The following is a 24,811-nucleotide window of genomic DNA, read 5'->3' on the forward strand; positions in this document are numbered from 1 at the left end:
TGGGATAAGATGGTGAACAAAGCAAGTACTCCCAAAAAAACGAGGAAGAGAATATAAGTCAACCCGAGGAAAAAAAAAAAAACAGAATGAGGAATCTGGTCATTAAGGATAGAGGATGGCATTTTGTTAATTAAGTAACATGCAGTTAAGACAGCATCATCCCTGTATTAAAGCAGAACATGCATATGAAGAAGAAACGGGCATGCATATGAAGAAGAAACAGGCAGGCTGTCTCGATTAAATGACGATTCTTTCATTCAGCCACCCCATTTTGTTGTGGGGTTCCAGGACATGAAGTTTGGTGAAGAATCTCATTGGATGCCATATAGGATTTAAATGGTGAGGACAAATATTCAAGGGCATTCCACTATGGAGAACACGAATAGGCACATTAAACTGAGTTCTAATTTCAACAAAAAATGTAGTGAAGACAAAAAAAACAATTCTAAATAAGTTTTAATTAAATATAGTCATATAGTTCGAGAAAAATCATCAATAAAAATTACAAAATAACAAAAAACTTCTTTTGAACTAACACAACTGGGACCCATACATCGGAATAGACCACTAAAAAAGAAGAACTAACACGTTTATTGACTCTATTCATGAAAGAACTACAACTATGTTTTCCCAGTTGATAAGACTCACAATCTAAGGAAGAAAGACCAGAGAGACTGGGAACTATCTTCTTGAGATTGGGTAAAGATGGGTGCCTTAACCGACAATGGACCTGTAGTGGGGAAGCAGTCGTCGTGCACCCCACTGATGAAGTAGAGTGAGACAAATAGTAGTGTCTTTGAGACTCAAGCCCCGTGACAATCATCCATCCAGTCCTCTGATCCTGAACAAAAACATAATCAAACAAAAAAGTTACAGAGCAATTAAGACTACGAGTGAGTTGACTGATAGAAAGTACATTAAAGGGACACTATGGTAAATGTAAAACAGATAACAATGGTAAAGTAGGAAGGGGTGATGATGCGTCGATACCCGTGACTAAGGCGTTAGAGTCATCGACCAATGTAACAGGAGATAGAGACTTCCAAGATTGAATATGATATAGAAGAGAACGATTACCAAACATGTGATTGATGGCACCGGAGTCAAAGATCCATGGGCCAAGAGAAGATGACTTGGTAAAGCAAGCAATGGGGTTACCAATGTGAGCAAGGGATGTGACAGGTGAAGTGGCTTGTTGTGTTGCCCGAAACTGAAGGAACTGAGCATACTCCCCCTCGGAGATGGTCACTGGTGAGGAATCACTGGACGTGATAGGCGCCTGACCCTTTAAAGCTCCAACAACAATGTTAGCAATACTAGTTGCTTGAGGTGGGCGACCATATAAGCGATAGCAAATCTCCCGAGTGTGACCAAGACAATTACAATAGACGCACTGGGGCTAAGGACACCCACCACCACCACGTCCACCTGAATTACTTCCATGACTAGGATGCGAATCAATATGAGTAGTAGCAAGGGCAGAGTGATCTCCAAGTACAAATGTGCCACGATCAGTAGTAATAGAAGAGGCACTAAGTAACCTGGCAAATACCTTTGTCAAAGGCGGTAGAGAGGCACTATCGTGAATCTGTCTTAATTGATTCAAGCTCTAGTCGAATCCTATAAAGACAGAGAACGGTAAACATTTGATCACATTGCTCTTAATGTCTCTTTATATCTATATCAAAGGGCATCAACTCGTTAAAATCAGTAATAGAAGCTTTGAGCTTACCCAAATAGGTGGTTTATATCTGAATTAATCTATCGTAGATTAAACAAAGCACCAATCAGATCATAAATACGAGTGATGTCACTCGTATATAGCTCATGAGCTCGGGTCTATAGAACACTACACTCAAGAATAGCTCGAAATATAGGTATCAAAGTTAACTCAATAGTCTGCCACAGCAAATTTAGTAATTGTGCATCCACCTTTTGCCAAAAAGGTTGATTTATCTCGGGAATAGTTGAGATGGTTTTTGATGAGATAGTCTTTGATAAATAATCCTCAAGGCCATGTCTAAGAAACCAAATTTTGATCGCTAATGACCAAGCAGAATAATTTTACCCATTCAATTTCTCTATGATAATAACTAGTGTGCTCGAAAAATAGGGAATGGTTACAGTTGTGGGTGTGGTAGAGAGGCTTGGGGATGAAGAATGTACTATAGATGAAGACGTGATACGAAAAGAAACAGCCAGACTTGTATCATGAGAGAGACCAAAAAATATCGAATCTGGGGCAAATTTGGGCAAAAAATCAAACTGATCGGATCTAGCCTAATGGGACAACTCTAGGCTGACCAAATCTAAAGCGGGTTGCAGATCCAGGTAGGTCGGACCAGATCTGAGTGAGAAGCTAGGTCAGCAACTTGGAACTTGAGACTTGAAACTAGCGAACGATTTAAGCAACAACGACAACAAGGAAAATCAACGATAGTGGCTGAGGGAGAATGCAACTGGAGAAGGCGCGACGATCAGTCAATTTCTAGATTAGGCGACAGAGCAAGGCGAAATCCAAACAAGGTCGATCGACGATTAGGCATGGTCGAACAGCGTAGAAGCGACCGAGAAGTAGATGACGACAGTAACGGCGACAGGCAAAGACAAGGAAAGCAACAGCAACGGCTGGCTGGCCAACGATTGCCCGCAAGGGGACGACCGACGATGGTGGCTGAGACAGAGGTCATGATGGCAGAGGCCAACCGTTGGCAACGAAGGCGACTAGCCGAGCTACAAAGAAGTCTAACTATAGAGAAGGCTAAATTTGCTATCGGCGACCGCGGTGGAGGTGACTGGGATTAGGATTAGGGTTAGGGTTGTGGCTCTAACACCATGTGAATAAAATAATGTATGTATTTCACCAAATGTATAATATAAGAAAATATATATATACAACAGGTATTTTAAGTTAATTACACTATACCCCTTACTTATCTTATTTAACAAGATCAGTTGGGAATGTTCCCAAAATGGAATAAAATAGAAGATGTTGGAAAATGAGTGAGTGTTTGACTTTCTCCATGGACACAACACTGAGTTAGATGAAGTTAGAGGAAAGTTGCGAAGAACTAAACCTTTCCCATCTATACAAGAGGCCTTTACAGAAGTGAGATGAGAGGAAAGCTAAAAGAAAGTGATGCTAAATTCATTAGCGTTTCCTAACAATGATGCTAGCCCTCAAACGTCAGCCCTTGTTACCTCAATGATGGAAGTTGCTAACTCAGCTCGTGGAAAGCCCAAAGAGACAAACAGTAGTGTGACCACTGTAACAAACCATATCATATGAGGGAAAGTTGTTGGAAGATTCATGGTAAACCAGCAAATTGGAAGCTAAAAATTCAAAGGAGGGTAACTCAATATGCCTATGTGGCAGAATCTGAAGCTAAGAAACCAACCAATCTGACTTTATCTACAGATCAATTGGAATTATTGTAGCATATTCTAAACCAAACAAGATTACGAAAACCCTCTTATTCTACATAAAATCCTAAACCAGCAGCATTCCTAGCTAAACAAGGTATACCTAGGCAATCCTTACTTTCTCATAGACTTATTACAGATTTTTGGATTATAGATACAAGTGCCTCAAACCAGATGACAGGTTTACTTGAGGCCTTATCAACTTATGAAACATGCGATCGGGATATAACAATCTCCATGGCTAATGGAACAATTTCTTTGGCTCAAGGAAAAGGATCAATATATTTGGCAAGCTTAACTCTAAAATATGTCTTATATGTGCCAAATTTGAAATGCAATTTATTATTCATGAGTAAGCTAACTAGAGACATGAATTGTAAGGTGCCTTTCTTCCCATCTCATTGTGAATTTCAAGACCTATCTTCAGGGAAGACAATTGGCAATGATAAGGAAAAGAATGGTCATTATTATATTTCAAAATCTTGTCATTTCCTTGGATCTAGGTTACATAATCAGTCCTTTTTTTCTGTCGTTCCAGATTCTTATAGCAAAAACATTTAGGGCATCCTAGTTTCAGCTACCTTAAAGTATTGTATCCTCATCTTTTCATCAATGAAGAGAGACTTCCCTTTCATTGTGAGCAATGTACTCTTTCAAAACAAACTAGAATACCCCATCCTGTTCATTCCCATAAACCCTCCAAACCGTTTTACTTGGTTTATAGTGACATTTGGGGACCAACAAGAATTCCTAACCTAACTAATACTCGTCAGTTTATCACCTTCATGGATGACCATACAAGGGTTTATTGGGTTTTCCTAATGAAAGACAAATCTAAAGCTGGTGCTATCTTCAAAAGGTTTCATCAGATGGTGTGCAATGTGTTTCAATCCTCCATCCATGTTCTCCATTCAGATAATGGCCGAAAATATTTCTCAAATGAATTCAACCATTATCTAGTTGAGCAAGGAATCATTCATCAAAGTTCATGTCATTACAATCCTCAACAGGATGGGGTGGCAAAAAGAAAAAATCACCACCTTTTTGAGACCGCTCAGTCTATCATGTTTACCAGTTTAGTTCCTAATTCCTATTGGGGAGAAGCCATACTCACAGCCTCATATCTCATTAATCGACTTCCCTCCAAGGTTCTTGCATTCAAAACTCCCTTAAGTGCCTTCCTTGAATTCTATCCTAATCATACGAGGATCCTTAATTCTCTTTCCCCAAGGATCTTTGGGCGCACTACTTTTGTGCATAATTATCATCCTTCTCTTTCCCCTATCATGTGCTAAATATCCTATTTCTAACCATTTGATATACTCAAACTTATCTCCACATTTCAAAGCTTTCACCGGTAGTATTGATGGAATTGAGATTCCTAGAGATATATATAGTGCTCTACAGGATTCATAGTGGAAGGCAGCAGTTATGGATGAGATATAGGCAATAGAAAAGAATGGTACTTGGAATATTGTAAGATTACCTAATAACAAGAAGGCAGTTGGCAGCCAGTGTTGTAAAACACACTAGGTACTACTCAGGCGCCAGGCTGGGGCCTAGGAAATTTGTTTTTTTTTTTTTTTTCAACTTTTTGATGTAATTTGATGCTATTTTTAAGTAAATCAAAGTTGGAAAGACAAGTGAATAATGAAATTAAGCCTAAGAAAAAAAAACCATATCTGAAAAATAATACAAAAGCAACAATAACTATCCGAAGCAACAATAATGCAACATAAAGCATAACGGAATCAGTGTTAGGTTCAAGAAGGCAAAAGCAACAATAATACAACATAAACCATATCCGAAGAATCTAACTAACAACTATCAGACTGAACTTTTTCCTCTCCATATTCTTCCAACACACAATCTTCATCGGACTCAAAATCAAATTCATTGATTTATTATTAATCTTCTTCTTCTGATTGAAAATCATCTTCATGAAACTCTCTCATCCTAGAACTTCTTCGAGGTTGAAGCATCATCCCGTCTACTCTGGATGCTTCACCAACCACTTCCCAAGTGAGCCCCGTACCAGACTCAACTTCTCCATCATCTCCTCCATCAACAATCCATCCTCGTGCATTGTTGGCATCACTGGCAAGTAACACATCAACATTCCATTTCCCTCTCCCTTTTTTTCTTGTTCATTAGTTTCGCATTAAATTGGACAAAGACTAGATTGTTCAATCGATGCACGTCCAATCTATTTCTTTTTTTCGTATATATCTACATAAATTTTATAAAAGCAATATCAATTTAAATGATAGATAACTAATTGATATTAAAGAAATATAATTCATACTTTCATAGGGATAATGAAATTAAAATAAAAACATTTTAAAATATACAATAATCCCTTCAAAAGCGCTCCAATTTCTTTCACAACTAGATGAACTACTAGTTAACAAGAGGATCCTTATCGCCATTTGTTGCAAGTTTGGAGTCTGAGTTGCATGTCATCCACCACATAACTACATAGGTCATATAAAACAAATTTACACACTAATACACAAGTAACACAATAGAAACTAAGAAAATGATTAAAGGAATTTTATATCTGAATCATAATTGTCTATCATTTTTTGCACACCCCTAAGCTGCCCAAAATTTTTCAAAAGCTCGCTCTTGATGTTTACTTTGGCAACTCAACATTTATAACATGACCTTGCAATTCACAATGATCATATCATGTTAAACATCTCCACACAGTTAAAAAAACCCATTCATCACTTCATTATCAAGATATATTTTCTTAGCCAATTTTTCACTCTTGCTTCAATAATCTCCATAATAGGTTGATAGTTCTTCTCAAGATTATTTAGGGCCTCTTTAATATCTTTCTTTGCCTGCTTGATCTCTCCATATAAAAAGCCCATAGAAGGCTTTCTATCTGCATCAACAATTCGAAGCACTTTCACCAAAGGTGGAAAAACCTTAAGGCATAAAGTCATACCATTCCAGAAAGCAATGCTCATCATTGTAGCATAGGCTACTTTCCCTTTAACAGTCTTTGACCATTTGCACTCGTCCCATTCAGAGCTAGTAAACATTGTCCTCATTTGAGCCTTTTTCTCCATCAAACTCTACAGAGTAAGGAAAGAAGAAGCAAATCTAGTGACTCTCAATCTCACTATATCCCTTTTTTTTGTAAATGACCTCATTAAGAACAAGGTCTTATGGTGTGCAAAAATGAAGATTGTCAAACTCTTGACCTGATCAATGACTTTCTTATACCTCGGCAATTTCCAATACTTTCAAGCATCAAATTTATGGTGTGAGTAGCACATGATGTCCAAAACATATTTGGCATCTTCAGCTTCAATAATTTGGTCGCTCCCATATTGTTGGCAGCATTGTCAATTACTACTTGGACGACATTTTGTGGCCCAACTTGCTCAATGCACTTGTCCACATACTCAAAGATAAGTTCACTTGTATGTGCTTCATTTGATGACTCTCTTGAAGAAAGAAAAATAGTACCCACGTTAGAATTAACACATAGGTTCATGATGCTCCTTTTTCTGTTTGTCCAAGCATTTGTCATAATGGAGCACTAATTTTTGTGCCCACTCTTCTTCACACTTCTTCAGTAACTCTTTTGTTTTGTCAACTTCTCCCTTTAATAATGATTCCTTCCACTGGTATTAATTGGGAGGTTTGAAGCCCCACCCAAATTGACCAACCACCTCAACAAACAATTTGAAGCTATCATTATCAATAGCATTGAAAAGTATACCAGCTTCGCACACCCATCTAGCACAATATTCACGAACAGTCTGTGTTCTCTCTTTAAAGAGTGTTTTGTTGATATTTTGCTATCTTTGCATCATTACCGACACCGCACTTTCTCCGAGGCTGATGGATCTTGCAAACCTATCCATAGGGCCAAGAGTACGGGGCATTTTTTTGCTCCTTAACTCTTGCAATTCATCTTCATCATCTTCTTCCCCCTTTTCAAAAATATTAACAAAAGATCTCATCAAATCTTCCTCTTTCTTATTCTTCTTCCTACTTTTTGCCTCAGCAATAGCATTCTTGCATTTGGCTTTATCATCCGAAAATGTGGCCGATGTTTTCTTTTACTCTGCAAACTCCTCCAGACATAACTTTATCACATAACTTGCATTTAACTTTATCCATATTCTTCGGATCAATTAACATTTCATACTCCCATCCAACATCATTTGACTTTGTTTTAAGAACTGAAGGTGCATCGGACGATGCTCCCATACTCTTAGTCCCATCCAACATTTTTAATTAAATCGAAGAAGCTTGCAACAAAAACCTATATATATATATATATATAACCTCGCTTAACTCAATGCAAAATAACATATTTGATAACAACCCTATGTTCTCCTTGAAATTTCTCAAATTCCATATTTCATCAAAACTTCATAGTTTTTTGTTTTTTTTCAAAGATAAACTAAATACCTAGATTAAATTGCTGTAAAATATTGAAGGCCAATGCTTGTAGGATAGCTATAGGTGTTGCTATATTCCTTGTAGTTTGTTCTTTAATTCCAAACATGGTGAATGCAACTGGTGAATGGCATATTCATCCATCCATCTATCATCTTATATGCAATATGAATAGAATTTGAACCCTAATTAAAAATTAAAATTAGATGTAAATTTTTACCAAGTAAAATGTATAAATATGCATAACAAACCTATATATATCTAATATATAAATAGAAAAAAAATAAAGTAAAAACACAAACACCCAATAACTAGAGGGGGGGGGGGGGGGGGTTACAAGAGGTACCGGCAGCAGAAATGGAGCTTGGTGGCGGCAACAATGACATTGAGTCGGCGAGGATGGAGCTTGATGGTGGCAATGGCATAGAGGCGGTGAGGAGGTTGCGATTGAGCTGGCGGCAACGATGAGGTACTGGAGGCATTGAGGTGACGACGTTCAAGCAACAGCGGCCTTGGGCTAGAGAAAGGGGAGACGACTAAGAGATAAGAAGGGGAGACGGCTGAGAGATGAGGGGTTTCAGAAATGAATAAAACCTAAAACGGCTAAAATTTATAGCCAAAAATTAAGCCCTAAAACGGCTAAAATTTATAGTCAAAAATTAGGCGTCCTTGGCGACTAGGAGCCGTCTGGGCCGTATAAGCGCCACCCATAGTTCTGAAATGCGATAAGCGCATCGAGGCACAAAGGACCCTAGAGCCTGAGGCGTGCCTAGGGGTGAGCAAAAATTTGATTAAACCGAACTAACCGAATCGAACCAAAAAGTTCAGTCGGCTCAGTTCGATTTTTCAAAAAGAGCAGTTTGGTTCGGTTATTTTGATAAAAATACTCAAAAAACCGAATCGAATCATATGTGTAGCAAATACCCAACCGAACCGGCCAACCCCCCCCCCCCCCCCGGCGAACTGAACTAGCCACCCCCCCTCACACGGAACACCCCATGGGCCTCTATACTTCTCTTAGTTCTTTTCTCTCTCTCTCTCCATCTCTCTCTTGCATCTCGCCATTTCATCTTCTCTTTTCTTCGAGTTCGAGTCTTCACAAATTTGGCAATGGCGAAGACGAAAGCTCTTCGATGGCGATGGCGAAGACGAAGGCTCTTCGATGCTTTATAGATCAGGCACTACCGCACTAGCCGAAGGCTCTTCATCTTCATCTCTTCTCTCTCCCTCCACCATCCGTTGTCGTCGCCGATGGCGAAGAAGAAGACGAAGACGACGCCGATGGTTTTTTGGTAAGTTTTCCGATTACTTCTCTTTTACATTGAAAGTTTGAAACCTAAATCTACTAAAATCCAACCATTAGATCCTTTTAATTTTTGGGTATGTGGGTCACCATGGTTGAGGGAATCTGATGATTAGTTCCGATCATTGGAATCACCGGTCGACTAGGTGGCCGACAGCAACAGCAAGGCCGATCTCTTGGTTATTTTATGTTCCAGTTCAATTTTCAGTTCGGTTTGGTTAGCACGGTTTAGGTTTCGATTAGTTCGGTTTGTTGGGGTTAGTCGGTCGGTTCGGTTCAATTATTGCATATGGTTCGATTCGATTCGGTTCATAATTTTTGGTCTGTTTAGTTCGGTTATAACCGATTGCACACCCCTAGGTGCGCCTTTGCGAAGCAAGGCGCGCCTTTTAAAAAAAAATTCAAAATCTTGTAAAATCATAAATAACTATCAAATTATCAATAATAACATATGCATATCATTCATGATTCATCATTTTCAAATTCTAAACCAACATCAAAGTTGATTCATTCATCATGCAAATTCTAAACTAGAAACATCATCAAAGTTCAAATTCAAAGTCTCAAACATTGTAAAAATACTATATATAATATACAAACATAAATATATTATGTCTATATAAATTCTTTTTTAAAAAAAAGCTTCATTGATGGCTTCGGAGACCGGGTGTGTTGTGGATGATTCCACACTCCAATTTGCTGGGGTGTTGAATCACCTGTGCAATCAACCCAGCAGATCACTGGATTCATCTCATCCCAGTGATCTGGTGGGTCCATCTAATTTCATTGCCACTAGAAAAATTAGAAGCAGAAGATAAAATCCAAATCTAATTTCATTGCCAAAAGCCAGATCTTCTAGGTTCAAATCAGAAGAAGAACTGGTGGTGGTGGTGGTTGCAATACCTGATATTTTTAGACTCAAATATGATGTAATACCCAAGATTATTATATTCAAATACTTGAGAAAATAGGACATTTCAAGGGATTGTGGAAGTTTTGAGGCAAAAGTTCAATGTTTGAACCAGGGGAAAAATCATAATTATTGAGGTTCGGGTAAAAGTATAATTTACCAAAAAATTAGGGGTATTAGCGTAATTAATCATTTCTCCATGGACTAAAATGCAATTAAAAATTAACCGGAGACCAAGTTGAAAAGGGTCTAAGTGCAATTAACTGAAAATTTGGGGCCAAAGTGCAATTCTTGGAACTTCGTAACTGGGTCATTAGGGTAACGAACTGGGTAGCTAACAATTAAAAGTCATGATGAGACACAAATTAAACCATGAGATGGCAGGGCAAAGGTATAAATGGCTGAAAAGGTGCATATGTGAGTTTATATTTCAATTCAACTTTGGATTGAAGTCTAAGTTTGTTTAACCTCCAAGTTTGCTTAGTCTACAAGTTAGGGACATGTGGCAAGCACTCATGATGACTTTAGAGATAAGGATAAAAGCTCATGATGACGTCACAAGGTGGCAACACGTGATTGACTATAGAAGTTTGCTTAGCCTCTAAGTCTCCAAAATCTTATCCTTAAGGACACGTGGCAAACAACCATTGGATTACTTGGAAGTTAAGTTAAGGCCTCATGATGATGCATAATGACCCTTGAGATGGCAGATAAGGTCTCATAATGATCCCCTGAGGTGGCGACACGTGATTGGCCAAAAAAGTTTATGGATAGGCCATTGGTGAATTTGAACTAAATACCCTTCTCCCTTCCATATACTCCTCCAACTTTCTTCATTGTTGCAACCTAAACAACAAGGTGCAAGGGTTTTGTTAAGAGAGAAAACATTAAAATCTACTTTCTCGTCTAGCCAAGTTTGAAGGTAAGTACACTATGAACTATCTACGATGTTTAAGCACGCTCATTAATCATGTTTATACCCTCATGTTATGTTTCAAGCAAGTTTCATGTTCTCAAGCAAGTTACGGGACCGGGGTTTAGTAGTCCTACACACGAAGATTTTTACCCCTATAAGTTGGTAGAACTTATCGTGTCCCCTTATGTTATACGTTTATGTTTCAAGTTCATGTCATGTCATGTCATGTTTTGTTTAAATACGCCTGATGGTTCTCTTGTACTTAATGAGATTCGAGTAATCTCACCCTTAAGTTCCCCCCCCCCCCAAGTGATCATGAATGAGGAGATTGGGTCGTGGACGTGCACATGGAGCATGGTGGCTCGTTAAAAGGAATTTTCAAGAATTTAGAATATTGTTTTCTCTCTTTTGTTTTAGAAAGATTCTCAGTATTGAACTCTTATGTTATATGTACACTATTGCTTTATCATATGCCTTTAAAGCTTATACAAGTTTATGAAAGCGCCAAGTCTTATTTTTCTGCGCTAAACCTTGGAGTTCATATGAATATTATTAATATTAAGCATGTTATTAAGTTTTGGGTGTCACAGTGGCAGCAAGTCACAATGAAGGTGAATGACAGTAGCGGCAATAGACGTCGCAACATTGGAACAAAGAAAAGAAAGGGGAAGAAATCAAATCCTGGAAGAATAAGAAGAACAAGGAAGAAGAAGGAGAAGAAGAAATTAGACAAGATGGTAGGGGCAGTGGACAGTAGCTGGTTTACAGAGATAGAAGAGAGAGGATTAAAAAGAGAGAGTTGGTAGCTTTTTAAAGGCAAAAAATTAACATCTATGCAATAGACATTAAAGGCGCGCCTCATGCCTCGATGCCTCGTTGTGCAACGCGCGCGCCTCCTGGAAAATGCCTCACCTCAACCCAGGCGAGGCGTCAAACTGGTGCCTTACGCCTAGGCACGCCTTTAACATCTATGGCGCCGCTGCTGGCCGATTAATTGGGCAGGCACCTAGGGGGGGCAACTAGGCCAAATTCGCGACAGCCGCCTAGGCTGATTTTTAGAAGACTATTGGCAGCAAGTGGGTGATTACAGTTAAATACAAGTCAGATGGCAGCCTTGATGACAAGTACAAAGCTAGACTAGCCCAAAACTTCACACAAACTCAAGAAGTGGACTATAGGGAGACCTTTGCTTCGATTGCTAAGTTAAACTCTATAACAGTCTTACTTTCACTTGAAGCTAATTTAGACTGGGAATTGCACTAACTAGACATAAAGAATGATTTCTTGAACAGTGAGCTAGAAAAAGAGATCTACATGAAAATACCTCCTGGTTTTGAGACAAATGATAGAAAAGGAAAGGTATATAAGCTAAAGAAATCCCTATATGGCCTTAAATAGTCCACTAGAGCATGGTTCAAAAGGTTTAGTGTTACTTTAAATCAGCTTAGGTATAAGCAAAGGTAAGCTGACCATACCTTGTTTGCAAAGCACGTAATAGATGAAAAAAGGACAATCCTAATTGTTTATGTGAAAGATATTATCATCACATGGGATAATAATCAAGAAGTAGAGAACTTCAAGAAGCAGCTCAGGAATATGTTTGAAGTGAAAGACTTAGGTAAGTTGTGATATTTGCTAGGAACGAAGGTGGCTAGAAGTAAAGAGGGTATTTTCATTTCCCAAAAGAAATACACTCTACATTTGTTGAAGGAAACGGGTAAACTTGGCTATAAACCTACCTGCACCCCATTAGAACCAAACTGGAAGTATAAAGAAGAAAACAAAAGTGAACATCAAGTGCGCAGAGGAAGATATCAACGTTTACCTATCCCTCACTCGTCCTGACATTGCATATGTTGTGAGTGTGGTAAGCCAATTAATGCATTCTCCCACTAAAAAACACATTGATGTTGCATGTCACATCCTCAGGTATCTCAAGGGAACACCAGGGAAGGGGTTATTATTTAAAAAGAGTGAAGACAAAGGAATTATGGAATATGTAAATGCAGATTGGGTTGGTTCTGTTAAGGATGGCAAGTCTACATCAAGTTATTGCACAAAATTATGGGATAACCTAGTTACATGGAGAAGGAAGAAACAAACTGTGGTGGCTCGTAACAGTGCAAAAATAGAGTATCAAGCCATTGCTCAAAGTATATGTGAGGTTATTTGGTTGAAGAAACTAATGAAGGATCTAAACATACATATATCCTCTCCAATAAAGTTGTATAGTGACAGCAAGTCAACAATAAGCATTGTGAATAATCTGATGCAACATGACCGAATGAAACATGCAAGGATTGATCGAAATCGAAAATGGAGGTATAAGTCTTTCCTATATCCCTACTAAGTCTCAAGAGGCAAATATTCTTACAAAGGCTATGCCAAGACAAGGATTTGCGTCAATCAAAAGCAAGCTGGGAATGATGGATATCTATTCACCAACTTGAGGGGGAGTGTTGAAAAAGATAAATAAGAAAGAATAAGTTAAAATTATTTCTAACATGGACGGGAAAGCGCATACAAGAAAAAACAAGGGCATGCCCTACAAACATGAAAACTACATGAACCGAGAAAACATAGCAAACCAGGAAATAATGGGGCCAGCAATGCTATAACATAAATGCCTCAAACAGGCGAGGCAAAACGAAACAGAGAAAAACAAAGCAGTCATATGGGAATCCTTCACAAGCAGAGGCCTCCAACAAAATAACGTAGGCCCTTGAAACCAGCACAAAATTCTATAACAAACTCGCATGCGCACAAGAAATCTATGACCCGAGGGATAGCCCAACCGAAGGACCTGCCAAGAAAACAAACTCACACACCACATGATTAGAAGCATCTAAAGAAACATCATGGCAGAGATGGAAGAAGAACTAAAGCAAGCAAGAAGGTGGAAGGCACCAAAAATGGACAAATGCTAAACCTTGCAAAGTACGAGGGAAGCACATCGAAGCTAACCTGGACCAAACTAAGGTTTGGATCTGAGAAGTAAGCTAAAAAGGGGAGAGCTCATTGTCACGAAAGCAGCGGCTATTGTGCTCTTGCCAAATGAAGTAGACAGCTGCTTGAAGTGACAAGGTTGTTGTGGAAAAAAAGATAAGAAAATTACAAACTAAAAAGATAAGTGGAAGAAGTGATAAAGCAATTCCAAAAAAGAGTGGAAGAGATCAGTTAACCAAATTCAAAGTTTTTGATTTATCTGTAATATTTGAGTGTAGTTTGAATTTGTTTGTATTTTATCCTTGTATTTTAGGAGATATTTTAGGTTAGCTTGTGTATATATTTCATCTCAAAGTTCAATACAAGCCAAGGAAACATATTTTTCGTTTAGCCTCCAAATACTTGAGACAATCCTCCTATTCACTCAGATTGTTCAAATTTGTTCATAATAAATAGAAACAAGGAAATAAATGGAAGAAGGAATTTTTTTTATTAATGAAATTATCTAATGTTATCCTTAGATTAGCAAGAATGTTAGACAAGTGGAGGAAAAGCACTTCATTACCTATTTATACCGGAGGATCAAACGAATAAGCTATAGTATGAAACTTGGGAAGAGGGTAATTGAGCAAAAGGTTAAAAAGAGACCAAGATTACCAAAAACCAATTTCATTTTATTTCTGGTAGGTCAACAATGAAAGCTATCAACTCATTGAAACGCCTAATGAGAAGGTCTAGATAACAACATATCCAGTCTTTATCCCACTATGTAGGGTCGGCTACATGAATTTTAGATTTCTACGTGGATTACGCCCCAACAGATAGTTTGTCTAGAATTCATATTTGGATCCGACTAGGTTTTACGCTGGTTGTCGGCTACCTAACGCAACCCTCCTCCTTTATCCAGGCTTGGGACCGGCAGTAGATAACATCCCCTGGCGGAGTAATAATGAAATGAAGGTCTAGATACAAACAAAAATATTTGCAAATGTTATTTATAAAGTTGGAAAAAGTCTATAACAAAGTGCCCATAGAAGTCTTATGGAATGTTTTAGAGAAAAAATGATGTAGTAAGAGATGAAGAATAGGGAAAAAAGAGTATAATTAGGGCTTGAACCTTGTAAAATTAAAGCAGGAACATTGATTTGAAAATTAGGGTTTCAGAAAACCTCAAAAGTTGAATTAGAGTAAAAACAGCTGCCTACAGAGTGTTTCAAAAGACTATTTATACAAGGGTTACAGCATTAATAAATTCTAGCTGTTTATCATAAATGAATCTTTCCAATCTTAGCCATTCATCTATATTTAATTTTACACACAAGTCACATGACTACTATTGAGCTAATAATATTAAGGGTAAATTCCACATGGCATCCATGAGATTTGGCGAAAAGGCACTGACCACCCCTCTGTTTTCACAAATGGCACAGACCTCTTTCATCATTAAGAAATCACCAAAATTGACCATTTTTCCTCTATTTTAAAACAACCTCCTCCCTCTCTCTCTCTCTGCCTCTTCTATCTCTTCTCCTTCTCACACTGGTGGTTTGGCAATGGCAAACCAATGGAAACATGTCCTCTCTCTCTCTCTCGGCAATGGCCAAAGGTTCAGCCATCACCAACCTCTCTTCTACTGACTCTTTCTCTTCTGTTAGCCCCTGCAAATGCCTTGCTTTTAGCCTGATACTCTCACGTGTTCATGGCCTCTTTCAATCCACATGCATCTTAGGTCTTCTTTCTTCCATTTGCTTTGAACTGTTTTACTTTTTTTTTATATAAATTCAGATCAATCTTCAGGCATTGCAAATGTGGGTCCATTTGTTTCTTGGGAAAATCAAGGCATGTATGGCCATAATGTGCCACTCCTTAAAACAATCAATTCTTATGTCATACTTGACTTGGAGCTGAGGTAGTAACTATACAGATGACTACATCCATGTTTACAAAAGGGAATCAAATAGACAGTTGATTTTGATGGACTAATTAAGGCCAGATTGAGAATTTATTTTGCTTGATTGATTGATTGATTTGATCAATTGTTGGGATAAAATGGTTCCAGGCTCTGATGCATTATCACGTCGTGGTAACACAAAAGGGGGGTGTTGCAAGCAAAAATGTCCTCCATGGAAGACAAAGCTCCAGAAACACAAGATTTCAGCCAAAGATGCAGAAGAGAGAAAAATAGGGAGGAGAGAAAAAAGAGAGATAGAGAAGTGGGTCACACCTGTGGTGCACATAAGTGACATAATAAATAATATTCAAAGTATCTTCTCCTGGAATAACTTAAACTCAATATCATAATCTTCCAACCTCTTTACATCTCCGCCTCATCCTTTAAAGTATTATTGATAATAATCTCCATTCTATTTTTTTATGGTCCCTCCCTAACATTTATATCCTGTCTCAGCCAACATTTTAGCCTTCTCAATAACTCATCTCTTCTAATTGACTCTTCTAATATCACCCATCCATCTATATCTAAAAACACATGCTAGTCACATAACTACTAATAAAAGCTAACATTATAAACACTAACCATAAGCTAAGCAAATAACAAAATTAGAAACACAAAAAAAATCAAAAGAGTATGCTCCTGCATCAGGAGGATTTGCAAATTAGAGATTCAAAAATATGTTTTCTAGTCTTCCAACCAGTAACATGTCTTTATAAACATGGATTAGCAGTTGGAGGAGGACTTTATCAAATTAGTAGTATCTTCTGAAAATAATTCAATGTGAAAAACCCTTACCATGATCAAAGAAAATTCATTCAACATGTAATCCTAGGTAACTCAACTACTTAATTACAAAAATTCTAGTTAAGTTCTACCTGTCAGATAGAGGGAGGATGAAATGTAGGAAAAAGGAACACGCCACTAGATGACCAAGCCTTCAGAGCATAGGGATCTGAAGATTTTGAACGAAGAAAAAAGGGCACATAAGGATGGCCAGGAGTTGAGGCGGGAATGGGGACTAAAACTCACCAATTAAAAACCCACTTATGCAGGGAGATGCTCTATGTGGGCCATGTAAACAAACTGAAGTCAGGAAAGACACTCGATTAGGAAAGCCTCCTGCATCGAAATTCTTGGGCTGTTTGGCACCAGCATTGGTGATGGGGCTTAGATAAATCATTAAGTAAAGCACTTTAGCGCCACCAAACAATGAGGACTATAAAGATGATAAATGTAAATTTTGAGCATGTAGGCTTTACCGAAAGCAGCTTCAAAGTGGACATATACATTCAAGCAGAAAGTATAGCAAGTTTGCCTAATGCCACCCAAAACCTAGAGAAGAGCTGAAACTTTTCAAGAATGAAAATTGATGTGATTCTGTTCCATGAATATAAAGCCAAGAAAATTGCTCTTCCATTCCTTTTTTTTTTTTTTTTTGGTTAAGTTGTTCTTCTATTCATCCACGTGTCCAAACACTATATTCATTTTTTCATGAGTAATTTTTTACGTTCTTGTAGCAGAAATAGTCAGATAACTAAATTTTAGAAACGAATTCCAGCCTCCTCCTAGACATCAAAGCAGTTATTCAACTAAATAACAAGAACAATAGAACTGTATGACATTTAACCGAGAACCAGGCAAAAAGAAAGTGACCTGTTGGCTATAGATTTGTCGAAGTATTTCCCGGCGAAAGGCATAAATTGGCAAGCCATCCTCCAACCGCCTGCACTCCCTCCTGATCAGACAATGAAGCCGGACCCATTCAAAGTGTCTGCTGAACTTAAACACCTCCAACTCCTCATCACTGCATTCGACCGACGGTGCCACACCAAGATAGTTAAGGATACACTGCATAGAAAATTTAAATTCTGCGATCCTCCTCTCTATCAGATGTTTCTCGGACTCTAAAGCTGCCTTCTTTTTTGAAATCTCCTCAAAAACATTCAGCAGAAGCTGCCGAACCCCGTGACGCTTTCTATGCGCAGAGGCAACGCCGGCAATCTCGTCCATCAAAACCCCACGCTTCTTCTCCCACTGCTGTACCAAATCCCCTTCCATCAACTGCTTGACAAGCTCCACAAATAGAGTTCTTATACGGTCCCTTAGCTTGCCCATATCGCAGGAAATGCTAGGCACGAGCACCGGCTTGAATAAATGACCGCCGTTGAGTCGAACTTCCCAAAAATACACCGTCGCTTCAAACGCGTCACTCCACTGCTGGAAGCACAACCTCGCAGCGACAGAACCGGAGGAATGAATGTCGACATTATCAGGCTTGACCTTACTTCCGGCAACCAAATCCTCAACCTCCTCCCTGCTGAAACTCCCACCGGGCGACCGAAGGTCGAGAGTGAAATTGAAGCGTTGCAGGTGGTAGGAACCCTTAGGTCGATCGCCGCGATAGTCCCCACCGAACTGGGGCTTCCGCACCTGGTATGACATGGAATTCGCCTGAATAACGCCTCTTTGCGGTGGACGCCCGCCACGGCCGCCGGAGGCCGCCGGAGGGGCTCTGTTCATCGTTCACTGTTCCAAAAAATTCCAAAACCCTAGAGATCAGTGAGAGACACTAGTAAGATTAAAACAGGCAAAGCACAAAGCGCAAAGCACAAAGCACGAGAGAGACGTATTTCATGTATATACAGAGAGATAGAGAGAGAGAGAGAGAGAAAGAGAGTGGGGGCTGTATTTAGGAAAATGAAGCGGGCGTCTGATCAGATTAGACCAGGACTTTATACTTTGGGACGATCGTCCCTCTTTTACGTTAAACTTACATGCGAAGCAAAGACAAAGTCGGTCAATTTTTATTAGCAAAATTAATAAAAAAAATAGTCAATTTATTTTTTATTTGATCCAATTTTAATATCTTATAAATCTCTTAATCCCAAGAATTTATAAGTTCAAAAAATAAATCCAAAAAATAAAATCACCACGTAATTTTGCATGACCACATGACATAAAAAGAAAAATTTATTGTCAAATTTGTCCTTATATATGCAATAAAATCCAAAAAATAATAATAATCTTAACGCATAAATCACACGTGCCCAATTTCAATTGTGTTGTGAAAATAGATATAAATGAAACATTTTGTTAAAAGTTTTACAAAAAGTATTTTGTTAAATAAAATGTAACATTTAATTGTTGGTTTATTGTAAACAAGGGATGTACTAAGGAGACCTTAAGTCAACACCTAAAAGCATCTGTACTGTAGGCACAAGCAAACCAGAATCTAATAACAGAAGCACACAGGAACTAAACTAAGGAGCCATGATAAATGAGCCCATCATCACCATCGTCCAACCAAATGAGGTTTCTATGGAACAAGATTGCAAGCTAAAGCACAAATAAACAAATTAAAGCCCCTAATGATCAAAAGAAAACAAAACTTAAAACATTTAAATTATGTTCTCTTTGTTGTTTTCAAATTCTTTTTAATTTTTAATTTTTTGAAACACTTAAAACTCATTTACTTACCCATTTTTAAAAATATATTTTTCAAAACACAAAAAAAAATTATACACAAAACTCAAAACGTTGAAATGTCATTTTAATTGTTTTCAACAAAAACAAGCTCTTTAAGTCCAAAATGCAAAAAACACTCTTCATCCTCGCATCCAGGTTCGACTCTTTCTTCTCTTTAAGACTCAGCTGTTGACTGTGCTTGCCACCACCATTACCGCCGCGAGCTGTCGTCGACCACCATTTATCTTCTTGCGGCGATAGACAGCAAGAGGTGAGACGAAGATAAGAGGTGAGACAGTAACAATAGCGAGATGAAGGTGGTGAAGGGAAGATGACTAGAGAAGAAGTGATGGCAACAAGAGGTGAGGTGGCGACGATAGCGAGAGAAAATCGCAGAACAAAAGAGGGCTAGAGAATGAGAGCAACAGACAACAAGGAAGGGAAAAATAAAGAAGAGAGAGAGAACAAATGGGTGGGTTTCATGGAGGGGATTGGGTTTTTTTGACAAAGAAAAGATCAAAAAATGAGAGAAAAGTGAGGAAAAACTTAATAATAATAGATATGTAGATGTATGTATGTTAAATAATATATTTATAAAATGTATATCTAATAGATTATACATATATATATTATTATATCTAATTGTAAACTTCTTATCGAACTTTTTCATGAGCCTCTAATCGAGCTAACGAGCCAATTTTTACTGAGCTCAAATTCAGCTCATTTACAAATTGAGTTTCAAAATTTGACTATTTTTTTGCCAAGAAAAATTATTTATTTATCCGTATTTTAATTTTGTAACAAGAAAAAATGTTGCAAGATTCACTAACTTTAAAATGTATATATTTTTTAATAATATATTAATATTAAATAGTTCTAATTTACTGAATAATCAAATTCATTGAATAAATTTTCATTAAAAAATTATTCTCAAAATTATAAACAGAACGTGTTTTCTAATTTTTTGTTTTGAAAAATAATTTTTCAAAATAACAAATAAAACACATTTTTAATTTTTTTTAAATAAACTAAAAATAAATTAAAAACTCAAAACTAAAAATTAAAACGCAAAGAGAATGGCCCTTAATGACTATTCATGCAATCTCTATCTTTATCATCCTTTTGCCACCAAAACCCTTAAACAGCTTTCACATTTGCAACAAAGATTTGGTGCCCTTCTACAAAGAAAGATGCGAAGACAAATAGAAATCCATGATGGTTAGCACTTATTCGAATCCCACGGCCTATTTCTCAATGGAAACCCAATTACTCCTAGTACCAAAAGTTGAATGTGCTTTATAGTAGCAAAAGTTGCAGCAAGAAAGGGTTATAAGGATTAAGGTTAGAATCGAGTGTTGATTGTGGTGGAAAAGAAAGGCAAGCCTAATGGAGGAAACATTGGGCTAACAATAGCGAAAGGGAAAGGAAAGATGGATGAAGCGAAAAGGACCAAAACAATATGAATGGAAGGGAAAGAAACAAATAAAATACCAAGAAGAGTTGAGCAATGACGATAACAAAGGCTAATTAGATCAAACAATAATAGCATAGGTTAATTAGATCTAATGACAATGAGGCTAAATCGAAATCAATGAAGGATTAATCAAAGACTAATAGGGCGCACAAGTCACCACTCCTTAAGAACCCTAAAAGAGCCCTTTTCGAACCCTCAACAATTATTTCTCATTCACCTTATAATTGTTGGTTTTTCTCCACCCCAAATCTTGAATGCCCCAATTAAAGCTCTAAAATCCCATTCCCTAGAATCCCAAGGAATACTATGCAATCAATGAACCAAAGTACTCTTCAACTCATGAATTCAATCCCATGTATAAATGCAAATCCAATTTGTACTCGCTCTCCTTAATTTATTGCCTTGTAAATATAGTAATTTAAACCAAACATTCAACATGAAATCTAATAAGCTTCACAAGATGCTTGGTAATTAAGGGAACTCTGCTTACCTCTTTGAAAGATGACTGTGATGAAGCTCAAAACTTTATTCTTAAGGAAGAAACAGTTCTCGATCGTCGAAGAAAAAAGTGATTTCAATTGCGAGAGTGAGAAAGAGACACACACACATATAGAGATATGAAAGAGGCGTAAGGGTTTTGGAATAGGTGAAATTGCCTCAATTGATAAAAGGCATGTTTGGTTCCAAGTTTGGCTTAGTTCGGGTAATGTTCAATTCAAGTTAATCAATTTTATTATGGGTTTTAGTCTATTAAACAAAATTCCTTGTTTTTTTTTTTTTTATAATTGAACCTATTCAAATTGTATTTTCTCAAAACTAAAGTGGTTTTCACTTCGTATTTTAGTTTTTAATTTTGAGTTTTGAATTCATTTTCAATTTCATGTTTTCAGTGTCTATTTTAAGATGATTAAAAATGTATTTTTTTATCATTTTAAAAAATTATTTCTCAAAATAAAAATTAAAAAATGCGTTTATTTTCAAATTTTGAAAAAAAATTATTTTATAATATTTTATTCAATAAATTTAATTCAATGTAAATTGTAAATATTTATTAATAAATTATAAATTTAATTCAAATAATTTAAAATATAATACAAGAGATAACTGATAATCTAACTGTATATAATATATTAAAATTACAAAGTATTTTTTAAAGTAATTTTTAATTTGACTCGACTATGAATTCCATGATAAATTTGTTTGTACCTACAAATTGAAATCTGATATTAATTTTGAGATTTAAATTACCCACAACATAAATATTAAAAAAAATTATAAATCATAAAATAACAAAATATTGACATAATCTAAAATCTTAAAAATACCATTGAAATGAAAAATTAATAAAAAAAAAACATATTACATATTCATTTTGGGCCAAGAGAGCGGTGGCAGATCGGCTTTGTAAAAAGAAGAATTGTGATGGTGGATATGGGCGTGAAGGGCGGTGGCAAGGGTGGATGGCAGATTTGGGCGTGGTGGGTAGGGATGGTAGATCTGGGCGTGACGGGCGGTGGCGATGGCGATGATGACAGTGGTGGATGTGGATGGTGGTGGCGACCGAGCTTGAAGAGAAAGATAAGAGAAAATAAAGTGTTTTTCCTTATCTGAATTCAGATGTTATGTTTTGGCTTAAAACAGTCAAAACATGATTTCAGCGTTTTGGGTTTTTTGTATAAATTTTGTTTGTGTTTTGAAAAATATATTTTTGAAAATGGGTAAGAAAACACATTTTGAGTGTTTTAAAAAATTGAAAATAAAAAACAAGTTAAAAACAAGAAAGAGAATCTAAATTGTTCTAAAAGCCAAACCAAAATGCCCAGATCAATGAAGTTTTTAAATTTTCAGTCATTTGCCCACCCTTACTACCAAATAAAAAGAAATAATATCTGATCTTATTTGTAACTATTTGTATTGTAATAATTAAAAAACAAAGATAAATTTGCACCGTACTAACGGGTTTCTCAATTTTCAAGAGGCATTTGCACAACTCTATCACTAATAAGAGAAAGCCAAATAAAAAGAAAAAACCCTTACCTTATTTTTGAATATTTGCATTTGTAATTAAAAAATAGAGATACATTCGAAAATAGGACTAATAGCAATAAAAATTCAAAGCTTTTTAAGTTTTTGCAATCTAATACAAACGTTTCAATTTTGTAAATAATATCACAATTTAATTGATTGGGTGTAATTTTATCCAAAACCTGAATCCAATTGGAAAAGTGTGTGTCTTTAGTGACTGGCATGTCACTTGACATTTTAAAACAATTGAGTAAGCTCTACATGTACACATGTAAAATAAAATAAAAAATAAAATATTATGTTAAATATATATACACATGATGATGGTTTTTGGGACCAACCACCACGTGCCACCTCTGCGAATGGACCTTGGGAATCGAACCTCGAACTTTGATGATAGAGCCTGCAAGACAACAGAATGGCGGGACTGGGGTCCCCCGGGGTGGACTCCGACACTCAAATCAGTAGAATAAATGCAAGTCGTAATAAATATGAGAGCTGTGGAACTTTTTATACCTGATAAGGATCGGCCCAGATCTTTCAAACTCCGCACAAGATTGTTGACTTGCCACGTGTCAGCCTCTCGGGTAATCCATATGATGAGCGAGGCCACCAGTGCGTAGGGGTATTCTTGTAATTTTAGATAGTGCCACATCACTTACCCCCCACTCCTTGAGCTGAGCTGAGAATCACGCTGGGTAGAGGAGTAACTTAATTTCTAAAGTTATTTAACTGTAGATTTTTCCCAAGGTGCATAAGAATATTTCTAAGTATGAGACAACCAAACCCTAAACTCTTGAAGTTAGTTTTTTCCTCTCTTCCTTTTTTTTTTTCCTTTTTTTTTATCTCTTCCTTTTTTTTATATATTATTTTGCTATTTATTTGTTGCTTGTTTTTTGTCTCTTTTTTTTTTTAATTCATCTTCTTCCTCGGCCAGGCAAAGGCTTGCCTGGCCCAGGTTGGCCCTGGCTCAGCCACGCTTGGCCTCGCCAGATCTTGGCGAGGCCGAGCTCCTCAGCCATGGCCGAGGTCGGCCAGGGCCAGGGAGTTCGGCCCTGGCCAAATCAGCCATGGCCGACCTCCCTCTGAGAGCCCCCTTCCTGCTTGCTTGCTACTTTTTTTTTTTAAATATAAAAATATATATACATATATAGATATATTAGGTCGGCCATGGCCGACCCTTGGGGCTATTGCCCTCTTCCTTACTTTTTTATTTGCTGCTTGTGTTTTTTTTTTATTACATATATATATACAGATATATATATAAATGAGATATAAATATAAATATATATATGGGCGCACATTGGGTCGGCCATGGCCGACCCTTGGGGCTTTTGCCTTTTTTTTTAATATATATAAATATATATATATGTATTTTTTTTAATAATAACAAAATAACCCTTAACTTGACTAACCTGTTTCTTTGGCTTTTCTTTGTCGCATGTGTGGCTCGAGATTTTCCAAGGTAGGTCATGCCTATTTGAACTCCATTTGGTTTGTGCCCAGCTGTGGTTTTCCTTCTCTAACCTTCTACATTCCTTTAATTCTAGAACGAGTTAGGGCTCTTGAACCTTGGATTTTAGCTACTTCCGTGAGGGTGTTGATTTCCTTCCGGCCACTAGTTCGTCTTCGTCTTGGGGACAGCCTAGGGCTCTTGACCCTTGGATTGTCGCCACTCCCACGCGAATGAGGGTGTTGAGTTTCTTCCGGCTACTAGTCCATCTTTGGCTTGTGGACGGCCTAGGGTACTTGACCCTTGGATTGTCGTCACTCCCACGCGAAAGAGGGTGTTGAGTTTCCTCCGGCCATTAGTCCATCTTTGGCTTGTGGACGGCCTAGGGCACTTGACCTTTGAATTTTCGTCACTCCCTCATCGAGAAGGGTGTTGAGTTTCTTTCGGCCATTAGTCCCTCTTTGTCTTGGGGACGGCCTAGGGCTATTGACCCTTGGATTGTCGCCACTCCCACGCG

At 37.4% G+C, this 24,811-nt stretch overlaps 1 protein-coding gene across 1 annotated transcript in view; it reads right to left on the bottom strand.

Annotated features, from left to right (window-relative positions):
- Window positions 1-18,548, bottom strand: part of LOC127803300 (ATP-dependent RNA helicase DEAH11, chloroplastic-like) — a 37,019-nt gene extending 18,471 nt beyond the window's left edge. The window contains exon 1 of the mRNA XM_052339425.1: window positions 17,531-18,548. Coding sequence (XP_052195385.1) covers window positions 17,531-18,397 — 867 coding nt within the window. The 5' untranslated portion in view covers window positions 18,398-18,548. The remainder of the gene's footprint in view (window positions 1-17,530) is intronic.
- Between the last annotated feature and the right edge of the window lie 6,263 nt (window positions 18,549-24,811).

Source organism: Diospyros lotus, chromosome 6 (genome assembly GCF_014633365.1).
Source record: "Diospyros lotus cultivar Yz01 chromosome 6, ASM1463336v1, whole genome shotgun sequence".
Lineage (NCBI taxonomy): Eukaryota > Viridiplantae > Streptophyta > Magnoliopsida > Ericales > Ebenaceae > Diospyros > Diospyros lotus.